This window comes from Pteropus alecto, unplaced genomic scaffold (assembly GCF_000325575.1).
Source record: "Pteropus alecto unplaced genomic scaffold, ASM32557v1 scaffold28, whole genome shotgun sequence".
Lineage (NCBI taxonomy): Eukaryota > Metazoa > Chordata > Mammalia > Chiroptera > Pteropodidae > Pteropus > Pteropus alecto.
In genome coordinates this window covers 3,320,367-3,345,934 of record NW_006441063.1, presented here as the reverse complement: position 1 = coordinate 3,345,934, position 25,568 = coordinate 3,320,367, and the positions used below count along the sequence as shown (strand labels likewise).

General features: G+C 39.6%; 1 protein-coding gene across 2 annotated transcripts in view; it reads right to left on the bottom strand.

The window, feature by feature from the left end:
• Positions 1-4,198: 4,198 nt before the first annotated feature.
• The window catches only part of SRPX (sushi repeat containing protein X-linked), a 74,729-nt gene continuing 53,359 nt past the window's right edge, over positions 4,199-25,568 (bottom strand). Inside the window, exons 5-10 of one of the 2 annotated variants that reach the window (XM_006918261.3) lie at positions 23,661-23,787; positions 22,057-22,178; positions 21,145-21,324; positions 19,542-19,675; positions 17,164-17,285; positions 4,199-4,747 (exon numbers count right to left, since the gene is read on the bottom strand). In XM_006918261.3, the coding sequence (XP_006918323.1) occupies positions 4,564-4,747; positions 17,164-17,285; positions 19,542-19,675; positions 21,145-21,324; positions 22,057-22,178; positions 23,661-23,787 (869 nt within the window). In that variant the 3' untranslated portion in view covers positions 4,199-4,563. The remainder of the gene's footprint in view (positions 4,748-17,163; positions 17,286-19,541; positions 19,676-21,144; positions 21,325-22,056; positions 22,179-23,660; positions 23,788-25,568) is intronic. The other variant, XM_025051344.1, reaches the window with a different exon arrangement.

Genomic DNA, 25,568 nt, shown 5'->3' with positions numbered 1-25,568 from the left:
TTATAGCAATAACATATTGTTTTGATTACTATACCTTTGTAATATAGTTTGAAATCAGGGAGTTTGACACCTCCAGCTTTGTTCTTTCAAGATTTCTTTGGTTATTTAGGGTCTTTTGTGGTTCCGTACACATTTTAAGATTGTTTGTTCTATTTCAAAAAAATACTATTGGAATTTTGATAGGAATACACTGAATCTGTACATTGCTTTGAGTAGTATGGATATTTTAACAATGTTAATTCTTCCAATCTATGAACATGAACTATGTTTCTATTTATTTGTATCATCTTCAATTTCTTTCATCAGTGTCTTACAGTTTTCAATGTACAGGTCTTTCTCTCCCTTGGTTAAATTTATTACTAGTTAGTTCATTCTTTTTGATGTAAAGAATTGTAGGTGGGATTATTTTTTTCTCAGTTTTAATTTCTAACACAGTAAATGTTGGTAGATGTAACTCAAATAAACAAAAGTGCTTTGGAGTCCTCCAAAGGTTTGAGAACTGCTAGCTTAAGGGAATATATTTACAACTGAGTCTTCTAAAGCTAGGTCATAAAAGATATTGTCACTTCCACTTCGCTCTCTCTCGGACTACTTCTTCTGGAAGAAGCCAGCCACCTTGTATGTTATGAGAATACTCATGCAACTCTGTAGAGAGGCCCATGTGGGGAAGAAGAGAGGCCTCTTCCAATAACCATTACCCACTTGCCAATCATGTAAGTGAGCCACCATGGAAGTGGATCCTCCAGTCCCAGTCAATCCTTCAGATGACTGAAACTCTGGACAACATTTGACTACAACCTCATGAGTAAGTACAAACCATAATTGGTCAGCTAAGCTGCTCCCAAATCCCTGACCCACAGACATTGCAAGAGATAATGTTTATTGTTAAGTCACCAAGTTTGGGGATAATTTTTAATCCATGAATGGATGCTAATATAGTTACCTGCATCTTGGACATTAATCCTTTCTTCAATCTGCTTTGGATGATGTCACTGCTTTTTCTCTCCTTCGCCCCCAATCCCATTTATATAAACTCAAGCCGAAGAGTTGAGAGCTTGTAAAGATGAAATCTCCAGTTCTCTAGGAATGGCCTGGACACCTCCACCTCTGGCTTAGCCTTCACTAATCTTATGATAATGGTCAAACAGCTCCTATTGAACCAGCCTTCCACAGACAACTATATCTGGACCAAAAAACAAAAAAAGCAAACAAAAACTTCCTGGAGGCATTAGAGAGTGACCAAAGCTATCATAAACTGGAGGATGGTCAGGACTTGGAACAGAGCGAATACTCTAGGTAAATCATCAGGTATTTTTGGGTTGCAGTAAATACACCATACTAGGGTTAGGGGAGGCTTAAATATAGTCTTACTGGGTTGGAGCATTCCACATAATTTGATATGTTGTAGTTCCATTTTCATTTATTTCGAGATAATTTTTATTTTCCTTTTTTGAGTCATTGGTTGTGAGAAGTACATTGTTTAGTTTCCACAAACATGTAGATCTCACTTTCCTCTTGATTTCCAGTTTCATATCATTGTGGTCAGAAAAGATAGTTGGTATGATTTCAATCTTAAATTTGCTAAGATTTGTTTTGTGCCCTATCACGTGATCTATCCTGGAGAATGTTCTATGTATATTTGTGAATAATGTATATATTGCTGCTTCAGGATGGAATATTCTTTATATGTCTGTCAAGTCCATTTTTTCAAATGGACAAGTATGGTTCAAATCTAATGTTTCCGTGTTTATTTCCTGTCTGGATGATATATCTATTACTAATCGTAGGGTATTGAAGTCTTCTAGTACTATTGTAATGTTGTCAATTTTCCCTTAAGATATGTTAGTATTTGCTTAATAAATTTTGGTGCTCAGGTGTTGGGAGCAAATGTATTTATAATTGTTATATCTTCTTGATATATTGACCCCTTTATAATTATATGACCTTCTTTGTCTCTTGTTACCATTATTGGCTTGAAGTCTATTTTGTCTGATGCAAATATGGCTAAACTCGCCTTCTTTTGATTTCTGCTTATTTGGAATATCATCCTCCATCACTTCACTTTGAGCCCATGTATGTGTTTAGAGCTGAAAATGAGTCTTCTGTAGGTAGCATATAGTTAGGTCATGTTTTTTTTTTTAAATCCATCCAGCCACTCTGTGCCTTTTGAGTGGTGAGTTTAATTCATTTACATTTAGAGTGATTGTTCGTATGTAAGATTTTACTACTGCCATTTTACCTTTTGCCTTCTTAGTCTCTCCATTGTTTCTTTTTCCGTTTATGTATACCTTTATAAATTGGTGGTTTTCCATGGTCATTTGCTCAGTCTCCCTTTTTTATATTTTGTGTCTCTGACCTAGATATTTATCTTGTGGTTTCCATTAAGTTTGCGTAGTACATTTCATAGATATGTTTTTTTTTTCTGCTGATAGCAATTTATCTTCATTTGCCTATAAAGTTTCCATCCTTTTACTCCTCCCCTTTTATATTTTTGATGTCACAGATTATCTCTTCATGCTACGATTTGTTTACCAAATTGTAGTAGCTATAGTTATTTTTAATGCTCTTTTCTTTTAACTTTTCTGCTATAATTGTTTGATTTACTATTCTAAAATAGTGTTAGTTTTCTGTTTTTTACCTTAATCATAGGTTTGTGTACTTTCAACTTTTCATTTCAGCTTGAGATCTCCTTTAAACATTTGCAAGGCAGGTGTAATGGTAGTGAACTCCCTCAGCTTTTGTCTGGAAAAGTCTTTATTTCTCCATATCTGAAGGATAACTTTACCAGATCGAGCATTCTTGGCTGGCAATTTTATCATTTACTACTTTACATATGTCATTTCACTCTCTTCTGGCTTGTAGAGTTTCGTCTGAGAAATTTGCTGATAGCCTAATGGGGGTTCCTTTATAATTCACTGTCTTTTCACTGATTGCCATTAAAGTTCTTTATCATTGACTTTTGACAACTTTATTATACTATGTCTTAAAGTCTTTTTACATTGAGATAATAAAGTGTTCTATTAGCTACATGGACTTGTAGATCCAGTTCCTTCCCGATTTGAGAAATTCTCAGCTATAATTTAAATAAATTAATTGCCTCCTCCTCCCTCTCTTCTCCTTCTGGTATATCCATTAATCTTATGTTTGCTCTTCTAATCGAGTTTGCTAGTGCTCAAAGGGCTTCTCTATTTTTTTTAAATCTTAATTCTCTCCTACCTGAATCATTTCTAAACTATCTCTGATCTTGCTTATTTTATCTTCCATTGGATCTGCTATATTTTTAGTGCTTTCTAATGTAATTTTCATCCCCTTTATTGAGTTCTTCAGCTCCAGAATTTTTTGGTTATTTTTTAGAATTTCATTCTTTTTGGTAAAGTACTCCTTTTGTTTATTAATTTTATTCCTAAGTTCACTGAATTGCCTTTTTGAGTTTTCTTGTAGCTCACTGAATTTCTTCATAACACCTATGTTGAATTCTTTATCAGTTAGAATGCAATATTCCATGTCTTTGGGTTTGGTTGCTGGAGTTTGGCATTTTCTTAATACTATAGTATCATTTTTCATAGTGTTTGATATAACGCCTCTATTGTCACATTTGAAGTACGGAACACCTTTCTTATTTAGGTAGATCTTTGTTTACTTTGATTTTAACAGTGCAACAGGTTAGTAGTTAGGAGCCTTTTGTCTTCCAGAATGTGGCACTTGCAAAAATTTTCGGTTTCTCTTATGGGAGCTGACACATCCCTAAGGTTGGGAATGTGCACATAACAAAGCTGGCATGGAAAACAAAAATATAGGTGGCACAAGAGTGTGGGGGAGGTATGTGCACACTTGGGGCTTTGGGTTTGCCCATGGCCTGTTAGGGAGATCTTTGAGTGGGAAGCGGGGTGTCCTAGAATTCTGTAGGTAGATCTCTTCCTGGAATCCTAGGGCAGACAGGAGGAAAGGCATTCCTTCAGCTCTCTGCCTGCCTTCAGCCTGCTCCTCCAAGTCATGGAGGGCTCTCTTCAAAATCTGGGGTGTTGCTGAAGAGCAACGGGACCATCCAGCTACAGCCCAAGTAGCCTGGGAAACTTTCACTTTTCCACTTCCTCTGCTAGAGAAGTCACTGCATCTGGTGCTGAGAATCATAGTTCTAAAACCATTGATCACACTGAGTAATAAGTACAGCTGGTACTTGAAGAAATGAGTTTTAATGAATTTGCTCCAAAATATTTTATTAGTAAGTTTTATATAAAAAAACAGGATTGAAGAAAGTTACCTGTCACACTGAATAGCATATAGAAAGCATGTATATGGTTGTAGTTTCTAATTTCTCTACAAAATTAACCAGCCATCATGGAATAAAGAGTTAGAAATAGTAAACAGTCATATAATTTTTTGGAACACTTCAAAGTACAAAAAGCATTGTGCTAATTTTTAAGCGCAAAGAAAGGTCATAATAAAATAGACTTTAAAAATTACAAATAAAAATCTGTACATCAAGGATATTTTTAAGGCCTTTCTGTGTGCATAGCACTACGTAGAAAGAGAAGAAGGACTGCAGAGAGAGGAACCATTACATCAGGTGTTACAGGTCTGGCCCATTTCAGCTTGCAGGGCCATCTCCTCTTTTCTCAGGGGGAAAGTATCAATCAGGTTGAAGAGGGCCACAGGTGTCACCAGGGAGACATAACGTTCCTTGTCCATGCCATGCTTATCTACTAGCACCATGCTGAAGGAATAGAGTGGGATTCGCAGCAACAACCTAGGGCAGACAAAGTGAAGAATATATCAAATCTGACAAGGGTTCTGGTGGACCAACCAGAGCTCTATAGTGACACTGTACATAGACAAAAGATTAATACTACAAATGTCTGAATCACCCTTTAGACCCTTGCTACTCAAAGTTTGGTCCTTTGGACCAGTAGCCTCACATGGGATCTTATTAGAAATGGAGACTCCCATCCTCCACCCCAAACCTACTAAAAGAATCTGCATTATTAGCAAGATCCCCACATGACTGGCACGTACTCGAAGTGTTCAGTAGCACTGCTTTAGATTAATTGTAATGGTCAGGAAGACATTAGACCTGCAATGGTGCTATGTACCAGTAGTTACTACAAGGCATGTATAACAATGCTAACATTTTTTTACATTAAATTGGAGTCAATCCAAGTTTGCACAAATACGTACATATTAGAACTAGGTCAGCAATTATCAACAAGGGTGATTTTGCCCCACAGAGTACATGTGGCTTATCTGAACACATTTTTGGTTGTCATAATAGGGTAGTACCTTCTGGCCTCTGATGGATAGAGGCCAAGGATACTGCTTAACATCCTCCAATGTATAGGACAGCCCCCCACCACCAAAGAATTATCCAGCACCAAATGGCAATAGTGACGAGGCCGAATAAGCCTGGACTAAATGAAGATGATTGAAATATATTTCCAAACTTTGTAGTTCTCATCCATAGTCAGCTCAGGATTGCACAGAGGGGACTGAACTTGGCCTATACCCTAGGCATATTCACTTGGTTAATTGTAATTTGTACCTAAAATAATTCCAGAAAGAATTTGAAGTGGTTTCAAAAGTCTGATGCTTTTGGTACTCTACCTCACAAGAATTTAAACTGTAAAAAATATATATATATATGACTTTTATATCTATATAAACATGTTTAGATGAAAAAAAAAAATGGGTAGCTGAGCCCCGTGAAAAAATGAGTCCACTCAGACTCTTCTCCAGATTCTGTTTTTTAGTTTAGATTTCTTGAGATTGCATGTGTGGCAGAAAATATATATGCTGCCATCCAGATTTAAATGAAATATATTTTTTTTCCTCACATAAATGAATCAAAGAAAAAAATTCATTCAAAATCCAAACTACCTATACTTTCTTCTGCCTTTTAAGAGGGAGTGTGAAGAAAGATGAGGATAATTTATATTTTATCCCAGTGGGGAGCTAAATTGCTAATTCACTTCTAGTGGCTAGAAATAAAAGTTTCCTGCAGTGGTAAGAGGGGAGCTCAGGGGTAGAATCTTTCTGGAGGTGCATGGAGTCTTTGAACTTGTAACTGTAGACCATGAAGTTAGGTGGAGAGAGGGAAATCCTGGGTTGGGGGGGAGTGGTCCCAGGAAACAGAAGAGAAGCAAGTAGATCTGGAGGGAGAAAAGGACCAAGGAATGGTGTAGTGTCTGGAGCCTGTGGGAAAGGGTGACCAATGAGGAATTGGAGCATTCGATGTTATAGTGCTTATGAGGCTAGAATGGAACACCCCCCCCCCAATGGTGCCACTATCTGCTCCCATGCACAGTCATCATGTGAGCCTTAATTGACACAGAATTAAAAGAGAAAACCACCAGGGGAAGAGATGAGTGGTTAAAACAGCAGTCTAGCAACAAGTACAAGAATGCATCCTACCATGGCCAAGAGACCACAGAAATCTCAGGGATGGATAATCGGACACTCCACAAATGAGGAGTAGTGCCAGTAGTATGTCAGAGTTACATAAATATCTGTCATCAGATTGAAATAAATTCTTCCTGGAGAATCTTCTAGAGAACTCTACATACTCAAAAAATGCTACAGGAGTTTCCAATTCAAGATGGCAACATAGGAAAATCCTGAACTCACCTTATCCTACAGACACCGAATCTACAACTACATATGGAACAAATTCCTCTGGAAAATAAAAACTAGCAAAGCGACTCTGTATATTGGGTAGACAAGAAGGAAACCACATCCAAGCAGGTAGGAAAGGCTGAGAAACAATCTTGTCATAAGCCCCACCCGTAGCATGATGACCTACAATTTGGAAGAAACTCAAAACCAAGAGTTCCCTGAGGAGTGAAAGGTTTGTACCCCATATCAGGCATCCCAACTTTTAAGACCTAAACCTGAAAGATGAGCCCTCTAAATATCTAGCTTTGAAAAACAACGGGGCTAGAGCCCACAAAACCTGCAGGGCTGTTGCACACTGAGAAATGGCTCTTAAAGGGCTTGCATGAGGACTCATTGTCCCAACCACTGAAAAAGCACCAAGATTTTATGTGAAAGAGGCTCACTTGATCATTTTAAAGCATCAGATTGAGGGGCGGGGGCCTAACACATACTCTCCAGCCACAGAAGCTAGTAGGCACTGTTTTGGTGTTATACCTCTGCTTTGCTAAAGCCAGTGAGCACCATCTCTCTCTCTCTCTCTCTCTCTCTCTCTCTCTCTCTCTCTCTCTCACACACACATCTCTCTCAATCTCAGTCTCTATCTCAATCTCAGTGTCTCTATATCTCTGTCTCTGTGCCTGCCCCTCTCTGTCTCCATATCCATCTGTCTTACACTCTCTCCATCTCACTCTCAGTGTCTTTCTCAGTGTCTCAATCTGTCTCTCTGTTCATGTTTCTATCTTTGTCCATCTTAGTCTCTCATCTTTTTCAATCTTCATGCATCTCTGTCTCCTGCCTGATTCTCCTCTTCTCCCTCCCTCTCTCTGTACGTGTGTATCTCGCTCTTTCTCCTCTCTCCCTCTCTCTCCCGCTCTCTCTCTCTCTCTCTCTCTCTCTCTCCCCCTCCCCCTCTCCCGCCATCACTCTCTCTCACTTTCACTCTGTCCCAATGTCTCTGTCATTCTCTATTTCTCTCCATATCTTTAACGCTGAGACTGTCTCTGTGTGTCTCTGTCTTGGTCTTCTCTTGCACTTTGTCTCTGCTCTCGCTCTGTATGTGTATGTGTGTTTCTTTCCCTGTCTACTTTCTCTGTGTTCTGTGTCCTGTTTCTATCTCCCTCTCTGTTTCTCTGTCTCTCTGCCTGTCTTAGTCTCTCTGTTCCTGTCTCTTTCTGTCTCTGCATGTCTATCTCTGTGTCCTTCTCTGTCTCTTGTTCTTTTGTGTCTGTCTTCTTTCTGTCTCCATGTCTGTCTCTTTCTCCCTACCTTCCTCACGCTCACTGTCCCTCCCTCTCTTTTCATCTCTCGCTGTCCCTCTCAGTGCATGTCTCTGTCTCTGCGTTTGTCTCCTCCGTGTGTGTCTGCTCTTGTCTCTGTTCTCACTGTCTCTGACTCTCTCCCTTTCCATCTATCTCTGTCTCTTTCACTATCTCTTTCACCCTTTCTCATACTCTGTCTCTCTCTGGTCTGCCTGACTTTGTGTCTGTTCTCTGTCCTTTCTCTGTATCGCTCCCTCTGTCTCCCGATCTCTCCAAATACAGATGAAGCTTCACTGGCTCGCCAGCCGCTCACTTCCTTCTGTGTGGCCTGGTTCCTAACAAGACACTGACTGGTACTGGTCCATGGCCCAGGTGTTGGGGACCCCTGGCTTAAAGGACTTATGGGACAATATCAAGCAGACTAACATTTGCATTACAGGGCCCCCATAAGGAGAAGAGAAGAAAGGGGCTGAAAAAATATTTGAAGTGATAAAGGCTGAAAACGTCCCTAACCTAGAAAAGGAAATAAACATCCTATCAGGAAACCGAGAGAATTCCAAATAAGATGAACCCAAAGAGACCCACACCAAAACACATTGTAATTAAAATGACAGACGTTAAAGACAAGGAGAGAAGCTTAAGTGCAGCAAGAGCAAAATAACTTGTTATGTACAAGAGAACCCCCATAAGACTAAAAGCAGATTTTTCAGCAAAAACTTTGCAGGCCAAAGGCAGTGGCATAATATATTCAAAGTGCTGAAATTAAAAGCAATAACAACCTTCCAATCAAGAATACTCTACCCACCAAAGTTATGCAGAATTGAAGTTTTCAAATAAAACCTAAAGGAATTCATCAACATTAAATCTGCCCTACAAGAAATGTTATAGAGACTTCTTAAAGCTGAAAAGAAAGGGAGCTAACTAGCAACAAGAAACCATATGAAAGTGTAACTTTCACTATAAAAATAAATATGTAGTAAAGGTAGTACATTAGTCACTTATAAAGCTAGTGTGATGTTCAAAAGATAAAACTAGTAAAAATAACTATAACTACAATAATTAGTTAAGGATTACTCAAAGTAAATTGTGACTCAAAAACAAAACATGGAGGAGAGAGTAAAAGTATAGAGCTTTAGAATGCATTCAAACTTAAGTTGTTACCAAGTTAAAATAGACCATTGTAAATGTAATGGTTTAATGTAAGCCTTATGGTAACCACAATGCAAAAACCTATAGTAGATACACAAAAAATAATAAGAATCTAGGATTACCATTAAAGAAAGTCATTAAACCACAAAGGAAGAGAGCAAGTGAAGAACAGAGGAACAACAACAACAAAAACACCCAGAAAACAAACAAAATGGCAATAAATACATATCTAGCAATAATTACTTTAAATGTAAATGGACTAAATTCTCCATTCGAAAGGCAGAGTAAAGTTGAGAACCATATGATATCGCTCATATGTGGGATATAAAACCGAAAGCAAGAAACGAACAAGACAGAGACTCATGGACAAAGACAAGATTAGTGTTTACCAGAGGGGAAGAGGGGAGGGGGAAAGGTAAATAAGGGTAAAAGAGGTCAAATACATGGTGACGGAAGGAGATTTAACTTTGCTTGGTGAACGTACAACGCAATATATGCATGACATAGTATTGAATTGCACACTTGAAATCAATAATTTTATTAACCAATGTCATCCCAATACATTTAATAGAAAAAAAGAGAGTAGCTGAATGGAGAAAAAATAATCCATACCCATCTATAAGTTGTCTACAGATGTAAGAGCATTTCAGATGTAAGGACACACAGACTGAAAATGAGGGATGGAAAAAGATATTCCATACAAATAGAAACCAAAAGAAAGCTTGGGTAGCTATAGTTATACCCGACAAAATGGACTTCAAAACAAAGACAGTGTTCAGAGACAAAAGAGGGAATTACATGATAAGCGGATCAATCCAAAAAGAAAATCTAAAATTTATATTTATGCACTTGTTTTATAACATAGTAGCATTTAAATATATAAAGCAAATATTAATAGACCTAAACAGGTAACAGTACAATAGTAGAGGACTTTAATACCTACTTATATCAATGGATAGATGATCCACAAGAAAATCAATAACATTGGTCTTAACACATTAGACCAGATGGACTACATATTACAAAACATTCCTTCCAGATGCAACAGAATATATATTTTCCTCAAGCACACTGGGAACATTTTCCAGGATAGACGTTAGGCCACAAAACAAGTCTTAATAAATTTAAAATATTGAAATCCTATCGATCATCTTTTCCAGCCACAATGGTATGAAACTAGAAATCAATTACAAAAATAAACTGGAAAATTCACAAATATATGGAGAGTAACATGTTACTGAACAAGCAATGAGTCAAAGAAGTCAAAATAGAAATTTAAAAATACCTTGAAACAAACCAAAATGTAAATAAAACATACCAAAATGTATGGGATGCAGCAAAACCAGTTCTACAAGGGAGGCAATAAATGCCTCCCTCAAGAAACAAGAAAAATCTCAAATAACCTAGCTTTACACCAAAAGGAACTAGAAAAAGAATAACAAATGAAGCCCAAAGTTACTAGAAGGAAGGAAATAACAGATCCAAGTGGAAATAAATGTAATAGAGACTAAAATAACAATAGAAAATAAAAATAAAACCAAAAGATATAGTTCTTTGGAAACAAAACTGATAAAACTTTAGCTAGTGTAACCAAGAAAAAAAGAGCGGGCTCAAATAAAATCAGAAATAAAAGAGATGTTACAACTGGTAACACAGAAATACAAAGGATCTTAGACTATGAACAATTATACAAAAAAAAAAAAATTAGACAACCTAGAAGAAATGGATAAATTCCTAGAAATATACAATCTTTCAGGACTGAATCATGAAGAAATAGAAAATCTAAGCAGGCTAATTACTAGTAAGGAGATTGAATCAGTAATCAAAAAACTCCCAACAAACAAAAGTCCAGGACCAGATGACTTCACTGGTAAATTCTGCCAAACATTCCAAGAATTAATACCACTCCCTTTCAAACTCTTCCAAAAACAGAAAAGGATAGAAAACTTAAAAACTCATTTTACAAGGCCAGCATTACCCTGGAATCAAGAAAATCAGACAAGGACTCCACAAGAATAGAAAATTACAGGCCAATATCCCTGATGAAAAAGGTACAAAAATACTTAACAAACTATTAGCAAATAGGATTTATGACAGGGATGTAAGAATAGTTAAACACCTGAAAGTCAGTTCACGTGATATACTGCATTAACAAAATAAAGGATAAAAATCATAAGATCAACTCAACAGATACAGAAAAAAACATTTCACAAAATTCATCATCCATTTATAATAAAAACTCTACACAAAGCAGGTATAGAGGGAATGTACCTCAATATAATAAAGACCATATATGACAAGCCCACAATTAATATGATACTCAATAGTGAAAAGATGAAGGCTTTTCCTTGAAGATCAGGAGGACAAGGATGCCAGCTCTCCCTATTTTTATACAACATAGTACTGGAAATCATAGCCAGAGCTGTTAGGCCAAAAAAGGAAATAAAAGGCATGAAAACTAGAAAGGAAAAATAAAACTCACTATTTGCATGAGATATATATATAAATGATGCCACCAAAAACCAATAAGTGAATTCAGTAATGTTACAGGGTACAAAATCAATATATAAAAATCTATTGCATTTGTACACGCTAATAAAGTATTAGAGAAATTAAGAAAACAATCCAATAGCATAGGGAGTTGAATCAAGATTACAACTGAATTATAGAACAACCATCTCTGAGAGCCACCTGAAGACAGGATAAACAGAATTCCTATAACTATGGATATAAAGAAGCCACACTTAAACAGATAGGAGGGGCAGACATGTGGTCCAGGCAGGTCCCACACTCACAGTGTGGTGATTAATGGAGGGATATTTTGGCTGTGGAGGTCCCCCATGAGGAGCCAGGGGTCCCATCCCCACACCAGACACCCCGGCCAATCCAGGACACCAGTGCTGAGAAGGAATCCCCATAACATGTGGCTTTAAAAACCGGCGAGGATTGCATCCCAGAGAGACAAAGAACTGTGAGAGTTCAAGAAATGTTGCTCTTAAAGGGCCAGTGCACAAGCCCACACACTCTAAACTCCAACACGGGGTAAAAACTGGAAAAGTGACAGGATCATACTAGGAAGAAATAAATAGACTAACTTTAGGGCAATGGCTGGAGGGGCAGAAATCAGGGAAACTCTTAGGGGACGGAAGCACTGGCAGGTACCATTATTCCTTTATGAAGCTCTCTTCTCACTCACGCAACAAATCTGTGCTCTCTTTTAACCTGGCTTAACAACATTCTCTCTGCCCTAGTGATTCCCTGAGTCCTCACCCCAACTCACTCCCCCACCAAGCCAGGCTTCTTCCAGTGGCTCTTACACACTATCAGCCTGCCTGGGCTTACACTGCAAACTTTCCCTCAAATCAACAAATGTCACACAAGTGGCGGCTTCCCTTGGCTTACACTGCATACTTTCTCAAAGGTCCACAAACCCTACATAAGCAGCAGCCAGACTCAGCTCACAGCGTAGCTTCCCCTAAGTGCCTACAAGTCCAGCACAAGTGGCAACCGACTGCAGATCACTTTATAGCTCCTACCAAACAACCTCAAGACTGGCACAGGTGGCGGCTAACCATGGCCTTTACTGGAGCCCCTCCCAAGAGTCTCTAGACCTAACACACCTAGCAACCAGCTTCGAACTGCACTAGAGTCCCATCCAACCATTGCCACAACTGACGCACCTGATGGGCAGTCTCAGCTGGCATAGGAGCCCCACTAAACTGACTCCTGCTCTATGGGGTCAGCCCTACACAATAGCTCATCTGCTGTAGTCACAGCAGGCCCTCACAGCCAGTCAGCCTGAGGGTCAACCCCACTCATCAATGTGCCAGCAGCAGTCAAGGCCCAACTATAATAGGAGAGCATACACAACACACACAGGAGACACCCCTGGAGCACCTGGAGCACACTCCTTGGTGCAGACCAAGGAGTCTGCACCACTGGGCCCCACAGGACACCATCTACCTAAGGCTACTCTTTTAAGACCAGGAAACATAGCAGATTAACATAGAAACGAACATAGAAAGGCAGCTAAAATGAGACAAACATGTCCCAAATGAAAGAACAGGACAAAAACTCAGGAAAAAAAATAACTAAGTGAAATAGAAACAAGCAATCTACTAGAAAAAGAGTTCCAGACACTGGCTAAAAGGACGCTTAATGAACTTGGGAGAATAGATGAACTCAGTGAGAATGTCAACAAAGAGAGAGACAACATAAAGACATCAAAATAAAGATACTGGACATCTATCTTATACACAAAAACAAACTCAAAATGGATTAAAAACTTGAACATAAGACCTGAAACCATAAAACTCAGAAGAAAATATAGAGGGTAATCTCTTTGACACTGGTCTTATCAATGATTTTTTTTTGGGGGGGGAGGGATATAACACCAAAAGCAAAGGTAGCAGAAGTAAACAAGTGAGATTACATCAAAACGAAAAAGCTTCTGCACAGCAAAGGAAATCATCAACAAAATTAAAAGGCAACCTATAGAATGAGAAAATATTTGCAAATCATATCTGATAAGGGTTAATATTTAAAATATATAAAGAACTCATACTACTCAATAGCAAAAAAAATATAACCCACTCTGATTTACAAATGGTCAGAGAAACTAAATAGACATTTCTCCAAAGACATACAAATGGCCAACAGGTACATGCAAAGGCGCTCAACTTCACTACTCATCAGGGAAATGCAAATCAAAGCCACAATAAGATATCACCTCCCACCTGTTAAAATGGCTATTATCAAAAAGACAAGAAATAAGTGTTGGCAAGGATGTGGAGAAACAGGAACCCTTGTGCACTGTGGGTGGGAATGTAAAGTGGCACAGCCACTATGGAAAACAGTATGGCGGTTCCTCAAAAATTAATACAACTACAATACGACCCAGCAATTCCACTACTGGGTATGATCTGAAGAAAATAAAACATTAAATTGAAAAGTTACATGTACCCCCAATGTTCATTGCAGTATTATTTATAATAGCTCAGATATGGAGACAAAGCATTTGCCGATGGATAAATGGGTAAAGAAGATGTTTTAAACACACACAGGAACATTCTTCAGCTATAATAAAAAAAACTATATACTTCCATCTGTGACACCATGGATGGACCTTGAGGGCATTATGTTAAGTGAAGTAAGTCAAACAGAATGGCAAATACCATATTATCTTATCTGTGAAATCTAAAAACAACAAAACAAAAAACCCAAGCTCATAGATACAGATAATAGGTAGTTTCCAGAGGCAGGGGTTGAGGGTGGGCAAAATGCGTGAAGGGATCAAAAGGTACATCCAGTTATAATATAAATAGGTCATGGGTATGTAATGTATAGCATGGAAATTATAGTTAATGAAATTATTTCATATTTAAAATTGTTAAAAGTTCTCTAGGAGAAAAAACGTCTGCAACTATGCACAGTGGCAGATGTTAAATAGACATCATGGTGATTTCACAATATATACAGATACGAATAATTATGTTGTATACCTGAAACTAATGTTATATGTCAATTATACCTTGAAATGTGAGTATAAAAATTATGTCATTCTTGATCCCTATCATCCTTGAGATTGCTGGAAAATTATTCTAGGGAGCATGAATTAGCCTATATATCCAGATCTATAAGAAATGAGAGCAAGAAAGCAGGTAGGTGTTGACCATGCAAAACCAGGCACCCAGTCTTTCCTTTCTGATGCTGCTCTTCAACTATTTATCCTGGCTTCAGTGCTATTTGGAAATAGTATTCCATCCAGACAAGAGAATTTTTAGATTCTCCAGGCATTCTGCTTCTCTTTTTTCATGCTTCCAACTCTTTGCCTAAAGTGGCTCTTTTCTTCTGCACTAGACTCTAGTGCATAATTCAAAGGGAAAAAAAATAAAACCCTCACCTGCCAAGTCCCCTGTTCCTCACTGATAGGTCTAATAAAGGGGACAAAAGGCCTAACACAGTCTCCATTTAGTAATGCATGTGAGGGATCATCCCTGCATGACATTTTCCTGTTCTATCTTCTGTCTACACAATAATGATTGAGCCTCTTTTTATAGGATGCTGTGCAAAATTTATATTTCAAAACTGTAGAGCCTTTGGTAAAGCACCAGACCAGTGGTTCTCAGTGAGGTCCCCAGACCACCAGCATCAACGCCATCTGGGAACATGCTAGAAATGCAAATTCTTGGGCCCCATCCTAGACCTACTGAATCAGAAACTCTGGAGGTGGGGCCCAGCAATCTATATTTTAAGAGCACCCCAGAGAATTCTGATGCAGGCTAAAGTTTGATAATCACTGCATAATTCAACTTATTTGTTGTTTAAATCATCCTCAGTTTACAGAGGTTTATTGTAGCCCCAACATTCACAACCTGAATGATACAAGTTTTTTTCTTAAATCAGATTTTTCTGTTATTCAAATTTAAACAGTTTACGATCTCATCAAATTATTATAAAGATTCTCTATATTATATATCTGCAATCCAAAGAAAAATGTTTAGCAAATTCTGCAACAGGTTTTTTTTTTTTTTTAAATCATTGACATCGAGTATGAGCAGGTGGTTTTAAATAAGCAACAACCTCATAAAACCTACTTTGAGAATTTTCATTATAAAATTTCAAATGTCAACATAATCCTCTTTTGAGCTTTGCAATCTTCAACTCGAGGTGTTGATAATTGTAAATACACTCTTAAAGGCTACTATCACCCCTGGAAACAGTAATATGGTTTCAATTTAGAGTCATTTACTCCATTTACTTAGCACTAATATGGTGCTAGTACTGTGCTAGGTACTGGGTAGTGAATGTTGAAAAGATCTGGAACTGACTTCAAAAGTGTTACATTCTAGGGAGGTGCTAGATGCAAATGCAGTAGGACAAAAAAATAAATGAAAGCTTATAAGTATACCCAGCTTTCTCCCTCCTTCAGCCAACTGAAGGGAATTCAGGTATCCTTTTTTCTTCATCTCTGAGTTTTTGACCTTGGTGTGGACACAGCAGACTCTTGTTAGGTGGAGAAAGATATAAATCAAACACGGGATGGGTCCAAAAACAGATGGAAAATAGAGAAATTAGTGAAAGAACCTATTGTGTCAATCTCTAGCATCGCTTGCTGAGGATATATTTCTATCACATATTCGCTCAAGGAATTTCTGTGACCCTCTTTGAACATCTGCGATAAGGTTCACCAAGTTCTATTTCATTTCCTTCTTCCTGGGAATACAAAAACACTGCATTTCCCATCCTCTCTTGAAGTTCAACAACAATCATGTGACAAGGTCAGGCCAATGGACTGGGAGAGAGAGCAATTTTATGCTTCCAAAGTGAAACATAAGAATGGTATGGTTTGATTTTACTCTCTCTTCCCCTTTTGAAGAAACCTGGAAGCCATGTCTTCTGGATGTTGCTGCTACAAGATAGCGGAGCCATCATCAGTCTGGGACCCTGAGAGACTATGTAGAACAGAGACCTGCACCGTCCCTTGTAGTGTGTGAGAGAAAAAGATGGGTGAGAAAGGAAGATTTGCAGGAGTTTTGCTTTTGCCTAATTATCCTTTTCACAATAGTCAAGAGATGCAAGTAAAAATTTGGGTTGTTCTGAAATTACCTTTTGGATGTTGAATTTTGCTTCTTTACTGGCTCTGGTTTTATAAGTGTTACCAAAATAAAACATAATTGTTAAAATGGGGGTATTGACAAGTGTCCTGAAAGCATGGAGATAAAAGAAGCAAAGTCTGGAAAGGCTAATTGGATGCCTAATGAGACCAAAGATTACTTAAGTCTTTATGCAGCCTCTGTCCTACCCATTCCACGGTGGGGGTGAGGGGGGGCGGGGCGGAGGAGGCAGCAAGGCAAAGAACAAAGACAAAGCCAAAACATTTGATTGGAGGAAGAAAGAAGAGAACACTGGCAATTACCCACAATGTGATATATTTGGACAAGCAGCAATATGCCAATTAACATAGTTATAATATTCCCAGAATAAAAGCAATTAAACAGTGAAGGTTACCTGGAATCAAAACTGAAGAGAAAGAAATCAGGGAACCCGATCAGAAAAAAAAAAAGTGCATTTATAGGGGACAAAATTTAAGGGCAGTATGTCCCCATACCTTAGCTGCAGAGCTAGTGCTGGAGGCATAATCTTTGCTCCTATCCTGCCGATGAGGGTTGGGAACACGCCTACCAGTTCTACCACAGTGATGTGTCGAAGATCCAGGCTACACTGTGCTTGCTGGAAAAAAAAAAAATAGGGGAGGTGTGACCATGGCTGAAGCAAAAGACTTCCATGTCAAACTACAGACTGACGGAAACAGCACTGGTTTGTTTTTAGAAGTTTATTTGCCCACTCCACACTGTCCTGAATAACAGTTGAGAAATTGGGTGGGGTGAAACCAGTGGCTATAAAATGTTAATACATTCCTAGAGGAATTCTTCACAAATGGCTTGGCATTGGGATTTTGAAAATGTAAGCAAAATGGTAGTTTGTCTTTCCAGATGGGGTGAGACCTTGCATGAGCCAAATTTCCTAGAAAGTATCCAAGACCACCCCCAGAGGATTCTAAATTTGACTTTGCAAGGATAAAAGAATATTTCCAGAGTCCTCCTATCCTCCCTTGTGCCCACTCTCCACGCCCCCTGCTCTATGTCCTCCACACCCAAACAGGGTAAGGAAATAAGGATAAAAAGTTCTAGTCCGCTGAGCTGGCCCTTGGCAAGATGTCTGGGAAAGCGGCCCACTCAGCCGCATGTTAGGAGGGCTCACTATTAGTGCCAATGGCAATAGGGAACCAAAAAGTAACAAATCTGCCTAAATAGGAAAAGAAATTTAAAACTCTGAATTATTAGGACACTAATTTCTTTACTACAATTCCACTGAAACAGCCTTATATGGGGTGACAGAATTGGTAAAAAGAAAAAACTTAGAAAAGGTTAAAAGATACTTTTTATTATTCTAACTGAAACACCTAAGCCAATCAAACTTTCTCTTGAAGGCTCTGGTTAAAAATGCAAGTATAAATATATTGAGTTGGGGGGATCACATACAAACACTTTGATGCCAATATCTTATCCAACTAGTTGATTGGTAATTTAACTAGTACCTGAGGGAATGGGATACACTGGGGCAGGAATTAGCACACCTCCTCTCTAAAGGGCCAGATAGTAAATACGTTGGGCTTCACAGGGCTGAATGGTCTATCCTAACCAATTGTGCCGCCATGGTATAAAAGCAACCATAGACAAAGCACAAATGAACGAGCATGGTTGCGTTCCATTAAAATTTTACCTACAAAAGCCATAGTTTGCCAATGTAGAGGAAAAGCAAGTTGTTTGGCTTAGTCCTCTTCATATGGAATAAGAGGAGGTCAGGAAATGTATCATTGAGGAATATAGCCTTCAAGGCCAAGTTCCCACTCAATGGAGTGGTGTGAGCTTGGGTTATCTGAAGAGCAAGTCCCCTAGCTGAGACAAGGGGATACAAGGATGGAGGTAAGGTGGCAAGGATTGGGGATAAAAACACAATGAACTGGGTTCCTATCAAAGGAGTCTGAAAAAAATTTGTGTGGTTGTTCAGAGTTCATGGAAGTCCTTCAAGTACATGGGGGAGAATGAAGAACGATTTATTATTCTCATGGTATTAATGCTGAAATGAGAAGTAAAATTGTAGCCTTTGACTAAACCAAGATTGTTCTAAACACAGTTCTATTCACTAATAAATGAAGTATTCCTCAAACAAAGTGCAGCACCGAGTTCAAAACCCAGTGCACATCCTGCCTCTTCAGTATTCAGTCAGCTTGGCCACTCTTATTGCAAACCAGCTTCAGGACAAACTCAAGCAAGTTCTGGTTTGATCTTTCAGTTTCTAGGTGGATTTTTTTTTTCCCCAAAAGACACTGGTTGCCTCATTTAGTAGCTACAGAATTTACACAGATGGCATTTCCTAGAAAAGTGTTCCTCAAACTTTACAGTGCTTAGGAATCACCTGGTCTAAAATGTAGCTTCTGATCCAGTTGGTCTCAGGTCTGGAATGGGGCTTGAGAATTTGCATTTCTAACAAGCTCCCAGGTGATGCTGATGCCCTGGGAGCCAATGTTCTAAGGATGGTCATCACTCTCTGAGAGCTGAGGAATCTCTGGGGGGGCTCCTGGACTCCCCTCATCCCGTGAGCCAGCCTTTTGGGCTAACAACCTCCAACCCAGGCATATCCTGTACAGGTTCCGGAAAAATAACTGTTCCTGGACTGGGCCTGGAGAGCATGTCAATGAGGCTTATTAGTGAAAACAAACAAACCTCACTAGTTGGAAAACAACTGCGTTAGTACTGGGGAGTCAATGTTAAACAGGTTATGCCCCAGAACCAGAAATGAATAGTAGTAACTTTAAAGTATCAGTTCTTGAAGCTCATAGTAAAAGGATTAGACACCGAAGCTGGCCTTTACCTTTAATTGAATGACTGGGCCCTTCCTAGTCCCCTTTCCCCATGGACTCACCTGTAGCATTCCCAGCTGCAGCCTGTAGAGGAGGTTTCGGGCTGTGGGTGTAGACACAATGAGGAGTCTCCTTTTCTCATAAAACTGATCCAGAAGTGCAGCTGCTGTTCTAACTCCCACATTGACATTCATGGCTATAATTAGAAAGAGCCAGATGGGTCAGAAACGCTCTACTGGTTCTAGTTCAACATAGCCCGTGTTAACAAAACCATATGTGTAAGAAGTAGACCCTGAGATAAAGATTCGGTTGTAAATAGTTATTTGAGAAATAGAAGAGTGGACAAGTGTATTAGTTCTCTCTTGCTGCTGTCACAAATCACCATGAACTTGGTGGCTTAACATACACAAATATTCTCTTACAGTCCTGGCGGTCAGGAATTTGATATGGGTTTCACTGGACTAGAGTCAAGGTATTGGCAGGACTGAGTTCCCCCCAGATGCTCTAGGAGACACGCTGTTTCCTTGCCTTTTGCAGCATCTAGAGGCCACCTGCATTCCTTGGCTCATGGCCCTTCCTCTACCTTCAAAGCCAGCAGCATAGTCCCTTTGAATCTCTGACCTCTCCTTCCATCATCTTTTTCTCTGGCTCTGACAGCAGTTCTGCCTCCCTGTTATAAGAACCCTTGTGATTACATTGGGTTTACCTGGATAATCCAGAATACTTGCCCCATCTCAAAATCCTTGACTTAATGACATCTGCAATGTCTCCTTTTCCATGTCAGGTAATATATTCACAGATTCTGGGAATTAGGATGTGGATATCGTGGGGGTAGGGGTATTCTCCCAACCTCTGGAAGTGAGATGGGGAAGGAAAGAGGTATATTCTTTCCACTTTAATGTGTGAAATTGAAGTACCTCAGACATTTAGCTGATGGTGTACATGTCTCTCACCTAATTCTGAATGGCTGGGATTAAAGGGAAAGCATAAAGATGAGAAAGGACCAGGAATTGAGACAAAAGAGGAATATATAAATAAGAGATATGTCCAGAATTTTCTGGCTAGAAAATTTCACACTATTATTGCTACCCAGCCCAAGTTTTATTCCTCAGTAATAACAGCTGATGTGCACTGAGGGCTTACCTGGGGCCAGGCACTGCTCTATTCCACTGCTCAATGGATGACTTCATGTAATCTTTACAACTCAAAGAGTGTTATCTCCCTCATTTGACATAGGAGGAAAGATTTTGAATGTCCAAGGTCTAAGTGACTTTTAAGTCAGTGTTGCAAAGCGGGCATTATATTGCCTGGACATGTGGTATACTGGCTTTGCACAAAAGATCTTCTCATTTGTAGAAGGGAGGAACAAAGGTAACTACAGCAGACCTTGCTGATGCATAATGTTGCCAAAGGCTGGTCCTGGGTTCCCACCTCCAGCTTCTCCCTTAGAGGACATGAAAGAGAAAGAAGATAGGCAGAGGCAAAAGAGGAGGGTGGGTGAGATGAGCTGCAGCAGGGATCCAGGGACTGTTTTCATCCATCAGACGAAGAGGGATGACATTGAACCTTTCGAAGTGCATAGAATGAAACCCTCCCCGTACTGGAATTCAGAACCAAGGGGTCCTCAGGTTCTGCTGCTAACTATAGAGAGGGCTGCACACGTACCTGCACAGGTGGGCTCCGTGCCAGACCAAGCCAGGTTGGATTGACATACTCGGGCAGGGCTACCTTGTAGCTCGTAGCCACCAATGCAGGAGAACTCACAGGTGGCTCCATAATTATCACCGTCACTGGAGCACTTCATGTAACCATTCTCTGGAGCATTGAGTTTGCCACAGCGTCTGACTGTAGAGACACAAGCCCAGACAGGTCTCAGTGCTGAGCTATCCCTCCACTGAGTAACCAGGGAAAATGAGGGCTCAGATGTTCCAACTTTGTAATCAGGCTTCTACATTAGCATGTGAAATGAGTGAGGGTGCAGAGATGGCTATCTGGCCAGTGGTGGGCCTTGCAATGGTTGCTAGTCGTACCAATGAGACCGCTGAGATCACTTGGTTTAATCCCCCTGTGTTTTATATGAGGAAGTTAAACTCAGAAGAGTAAAGTGTAAAAATGGTTAGAAATTAGCTGCCCAAACCATGAGGCATAAAATAAGCCTTAAAAACACATTTTTTCCAGGTAGACTAAAGGTTCTAGAACACCAAGAACATGGTCTGGTGGCCCAACCTTGGGGGCTCCTAACCTCTTTTATGGAAAGACCTGCAGGTTTTAGCTGGTCACCCAAGCCCAGGGATGGAAAAGTTATCAAATAATATTTTTCTAGGACATGTGTGCGCTTATGCTAGACTAGCTTACTGTTCTCTCAGGCTCTTTAAGTAATATGCCAGCACTGAATCTCATCCAAATTTGTGTTGTGAAATTCAGACATTAAGATGGTATACTTCCCCAGCCTCATCTAAGGTGAATCCAAGCTGGGAAGTATCCATATGGTAGTGGACATTCACAGAGTGTTCTTGCTTGAGGGCCTACTTCCCTTCGCTCTTATGGAGGGGGAAAGCCAATAAGCAATACTCTTACCTCTTACTTTAACTCGAAATTTGCAAGTGCCCTTGTTCTCGGCTCGGTCATAGACTGTGTACTGGATCCTGTGGTCTCCTTCTGGAAAATTCGAGCCTGGAGGAAGGCCTTTTAGAATAACACTTAAAGGAGGGGAAAACAGAAAGCGAAGATGATCATTTTGGGCCCAATGATCAATGATGATCATTATGGGCATTTATTGAGCACCCACTCTGCACAGGATGCAGTGATACAGAGGGGCAACCATTAGGCCAGTTTGACTAGAACAGAGATTTATTGAAGAATAGGATTTCCAAAGGTTGTTTTGGAAGAGCAGTTTGAGAGCAGAAAATGGAAGTCCCCAAATCCTGGGAAGTTTAGATTCATTTTTCTCGCTGGAAGGTAGAACAGAAGCTGGTGGAGGCTGAGAACCCATGCCCAAGTCTTCCTCCATTCCCACTTTTGTTCCAGGGGTCCTGAATTGCCTCGCTGTTGGAGGTTGAGGGAATCTTCTGTGAGAAAAATCATTTGCGAGTATAGTACAAGCAGTCACTGGCAATTCGGGCCTGCAGGAGGTGCTAGAACTTTCTTTTTCTATCTGGGCCAGTAGAGCCCTTTCCTGTGCAAAAGGCAAGTTCACTGATTCCTTGGTGAACCTGATGATGATGATGTTCGGTACATTTACATATGTCAGGCATGATTCTAGGCATTTTACATATATGAGTTTCTTTAATTTTCATACTATTTCTATGAGGTAGGTATTATCTCCATTTCACAGATGAGGAAATGGTGGCACCAAAAAGTTAAGGAATTCACCCAAGATCACACAGCCAGGGTGACTCCAGCATCTTTCTTCTTGTACCAAGAGGTACAGCATGATGAAATGCCAAGTTTTGTTTGTTGGTTTTTCAATAGACAGATAAACTATTAACACAGTTGGTTCTAGAGAATGGGGTTGGGGTGGAGAAGAAGGCAGAAGACACCTATCCTTTTTTAATAAACTTCTCCTGTAAGCTTTTTCTTCACAAATTTTAAAAAATAAATTTGAAAACAAAGTTTTGAAAGAAGCAGGTGCCAAGAAACAAGGGATGGAAAAGATCTGCACTAAACCATACTCACAGAACACAATGTAGGGCAGCATCCAGCTCCACCTAGGAGACACAGAGCCTTCCCAGGTAGTGATGGCTTAGTAAGGCCCAGGAACATGAGTAGGGGCCCCCTGGGCAAGCAATGGGGGTGATTCTATCTCCAAATTAACCAGGTGGCTTCCTCTTCCTCCTTCTGTTCCTCTTCCCTTCTTTCCACCACCCTTTCTTCCCATCTTTCCACAAATATTTAGGGAATACCAACTATGTCCTAGGCATGGTTCTGGGCATTAGGGACATGACTATAAGCATAATGTAGTGGAGATAGGCAATTAACAAATACATCAGTGAAATACATAGGATGTCAGATGGTGAAGATGGCAATGGAGAAAAAGAAAGCATGAATGAGGAATAGCTGAAAGAGTGCTGTACTGAGTCTGAAAGCATCAGTGGATTAGCGTAGATAAATTTCCCCACTCTGGGTAGTAAATGTCTCACATAAAAGAGGCAACATCATTCCAGCTGCCAAATTTCACTTACTCAGTTAGAATGCCATCTGCTGTGTCTCTTCCCTCAGGGGTATCCCAAGACACCCGGACTGTCAGCTTATTGGGTTCAGCAATGCGTTCCTTCACACTTGGGCACTTGATTCTAGGAGGTTCCATATCTGAAAATATAACCAGAGTTTTCTCACCATCATCAAGAAATATCTTGGCAACTTGGGAATTCAACACTTAGCATCTGACATGCCAAGAGTTCTAGGTATTCTTTATTTTTGAAGGGTTTGTTTACCCCGTCCGTATTTCTCTTCCCTCCCTTCAGCTTCTCCCCTGCTGAGTTTTGAAGATTGTTTGGGTACTCACATGTGCATGGCTAAACCTACAACCAACTATCCTTGCGTGCTGTCTTGTAGGGCAATTTATTTGCTATAGCTTCTTCTTTCCCCATGTTTCCAAACTCTGCCTACTGACTTGGTGATATGGCAATAACCGAACTAAATCTAGAAGTCATTCAGCCTTAGCGAGTCCCTCTTGCTTTAAAAACAGCATCATAGACTACCAGAGAAAAGTACCTTAGCTATCATCTAGTTTGATTCAATTCAAGGCAACAAATCTTGAGTGAGTACCTGCCTTACCCAAAGCATCCCTCCAACTGCTGGAGTTGGGGTTCACAAAGGCAAGAGAACCAAGTCCTTTTCAAAGAGTTTAGTCTATTAGGGGGGATATGACATGAGGTAGAAATGGCACTACCCCAGGTGAGGTCAAAGAAAATGCTATGGAGGCTTAAAGGAGCTATCCAATGCTAATTTAACAGATGTGGAAACTGAGGCTCAGAGAGTTTAAGTGATTTCTTTAAGGCCGTGCATGTAAAGAGTGACAGTGTGAACTATAACCCAAGCACTTACCCCTGGAATAAGCCCTCTCTCTTCTGGCTACGTCTATTACCAGCATATTCTTCAATATCTTAAAATGAACAATGTTCTATCTGGGTCTACTCTCCTCTCCAACTGCCACTGGGCCACACCTATTATTTGTGTCTGGGGACAGTAGCTTTACCTTGGCTCTGCCCCTCCTAAGGCCTCCCAAATTTGCCCTAGGAGTTTATTTATCTGGTAATGGAATTTCTGCCCACTCGCTATCAAGGATGGGTTGACAATAAGGTCTAGAAATAAATGAGATGTCAATTCTATACTGGTTTGGATTTCATCTTTTTATTATAACTACAGTGAAATCACAAGAAGGGAAGTTTGAACTTTAGCAAATTCTGCTTGATGATTCTGAACAGGTAGAGAATATATTTCAAGAGGCAACAGCAAATTAACAACTTTCAGATTTGCATTGCTTTACATATCAAGTGATAAGTATTTAAATGTTACTACAACCTAAATGAAAATTAAATGTCATTTGATTCTAAATCACAAACATCTTTGAGAGACTAAATGCATAAGTGCAGTCTTCAACTGTGTCTTGTGTAATAAGTTCTCTTTTTATTTAGGGTAAGAAATTACAAATCATTCGTTAAACAGTTTTGCCTTCATATAACCAAATTCCTTTTTATTCTGTGCCATGCTTCAGTGAATATGAATTTATAGCCTTAATACACTAATCCTAAGTTGAATAACCACTGTATTTTACTGAGTCTAAGTCACTATCAGTTGTGAGATAACATTCCAATTTCAGGGATATTAAAATGTGAAAAATATGCTTCTTAGAATTGATAAAGTATATAAATGTTATGATGAAATGGAGCTGCTTTAAATGCATTCAATTGCTAGGTTTTTATTTTTATTTTTTCTTTAAAACCATTTACTTACAAACTTTAACTCGGCAAAGATCTGTGTAAGAGGACTGGGGAGAAGAAACCCCTGAAGTGGATGTGGACCCCTAGAATGAAGAGAGGGAAGCTGGTGGTGCAGCTGGCCAGGGGCAGGGCCCACTTCAGGCCAAC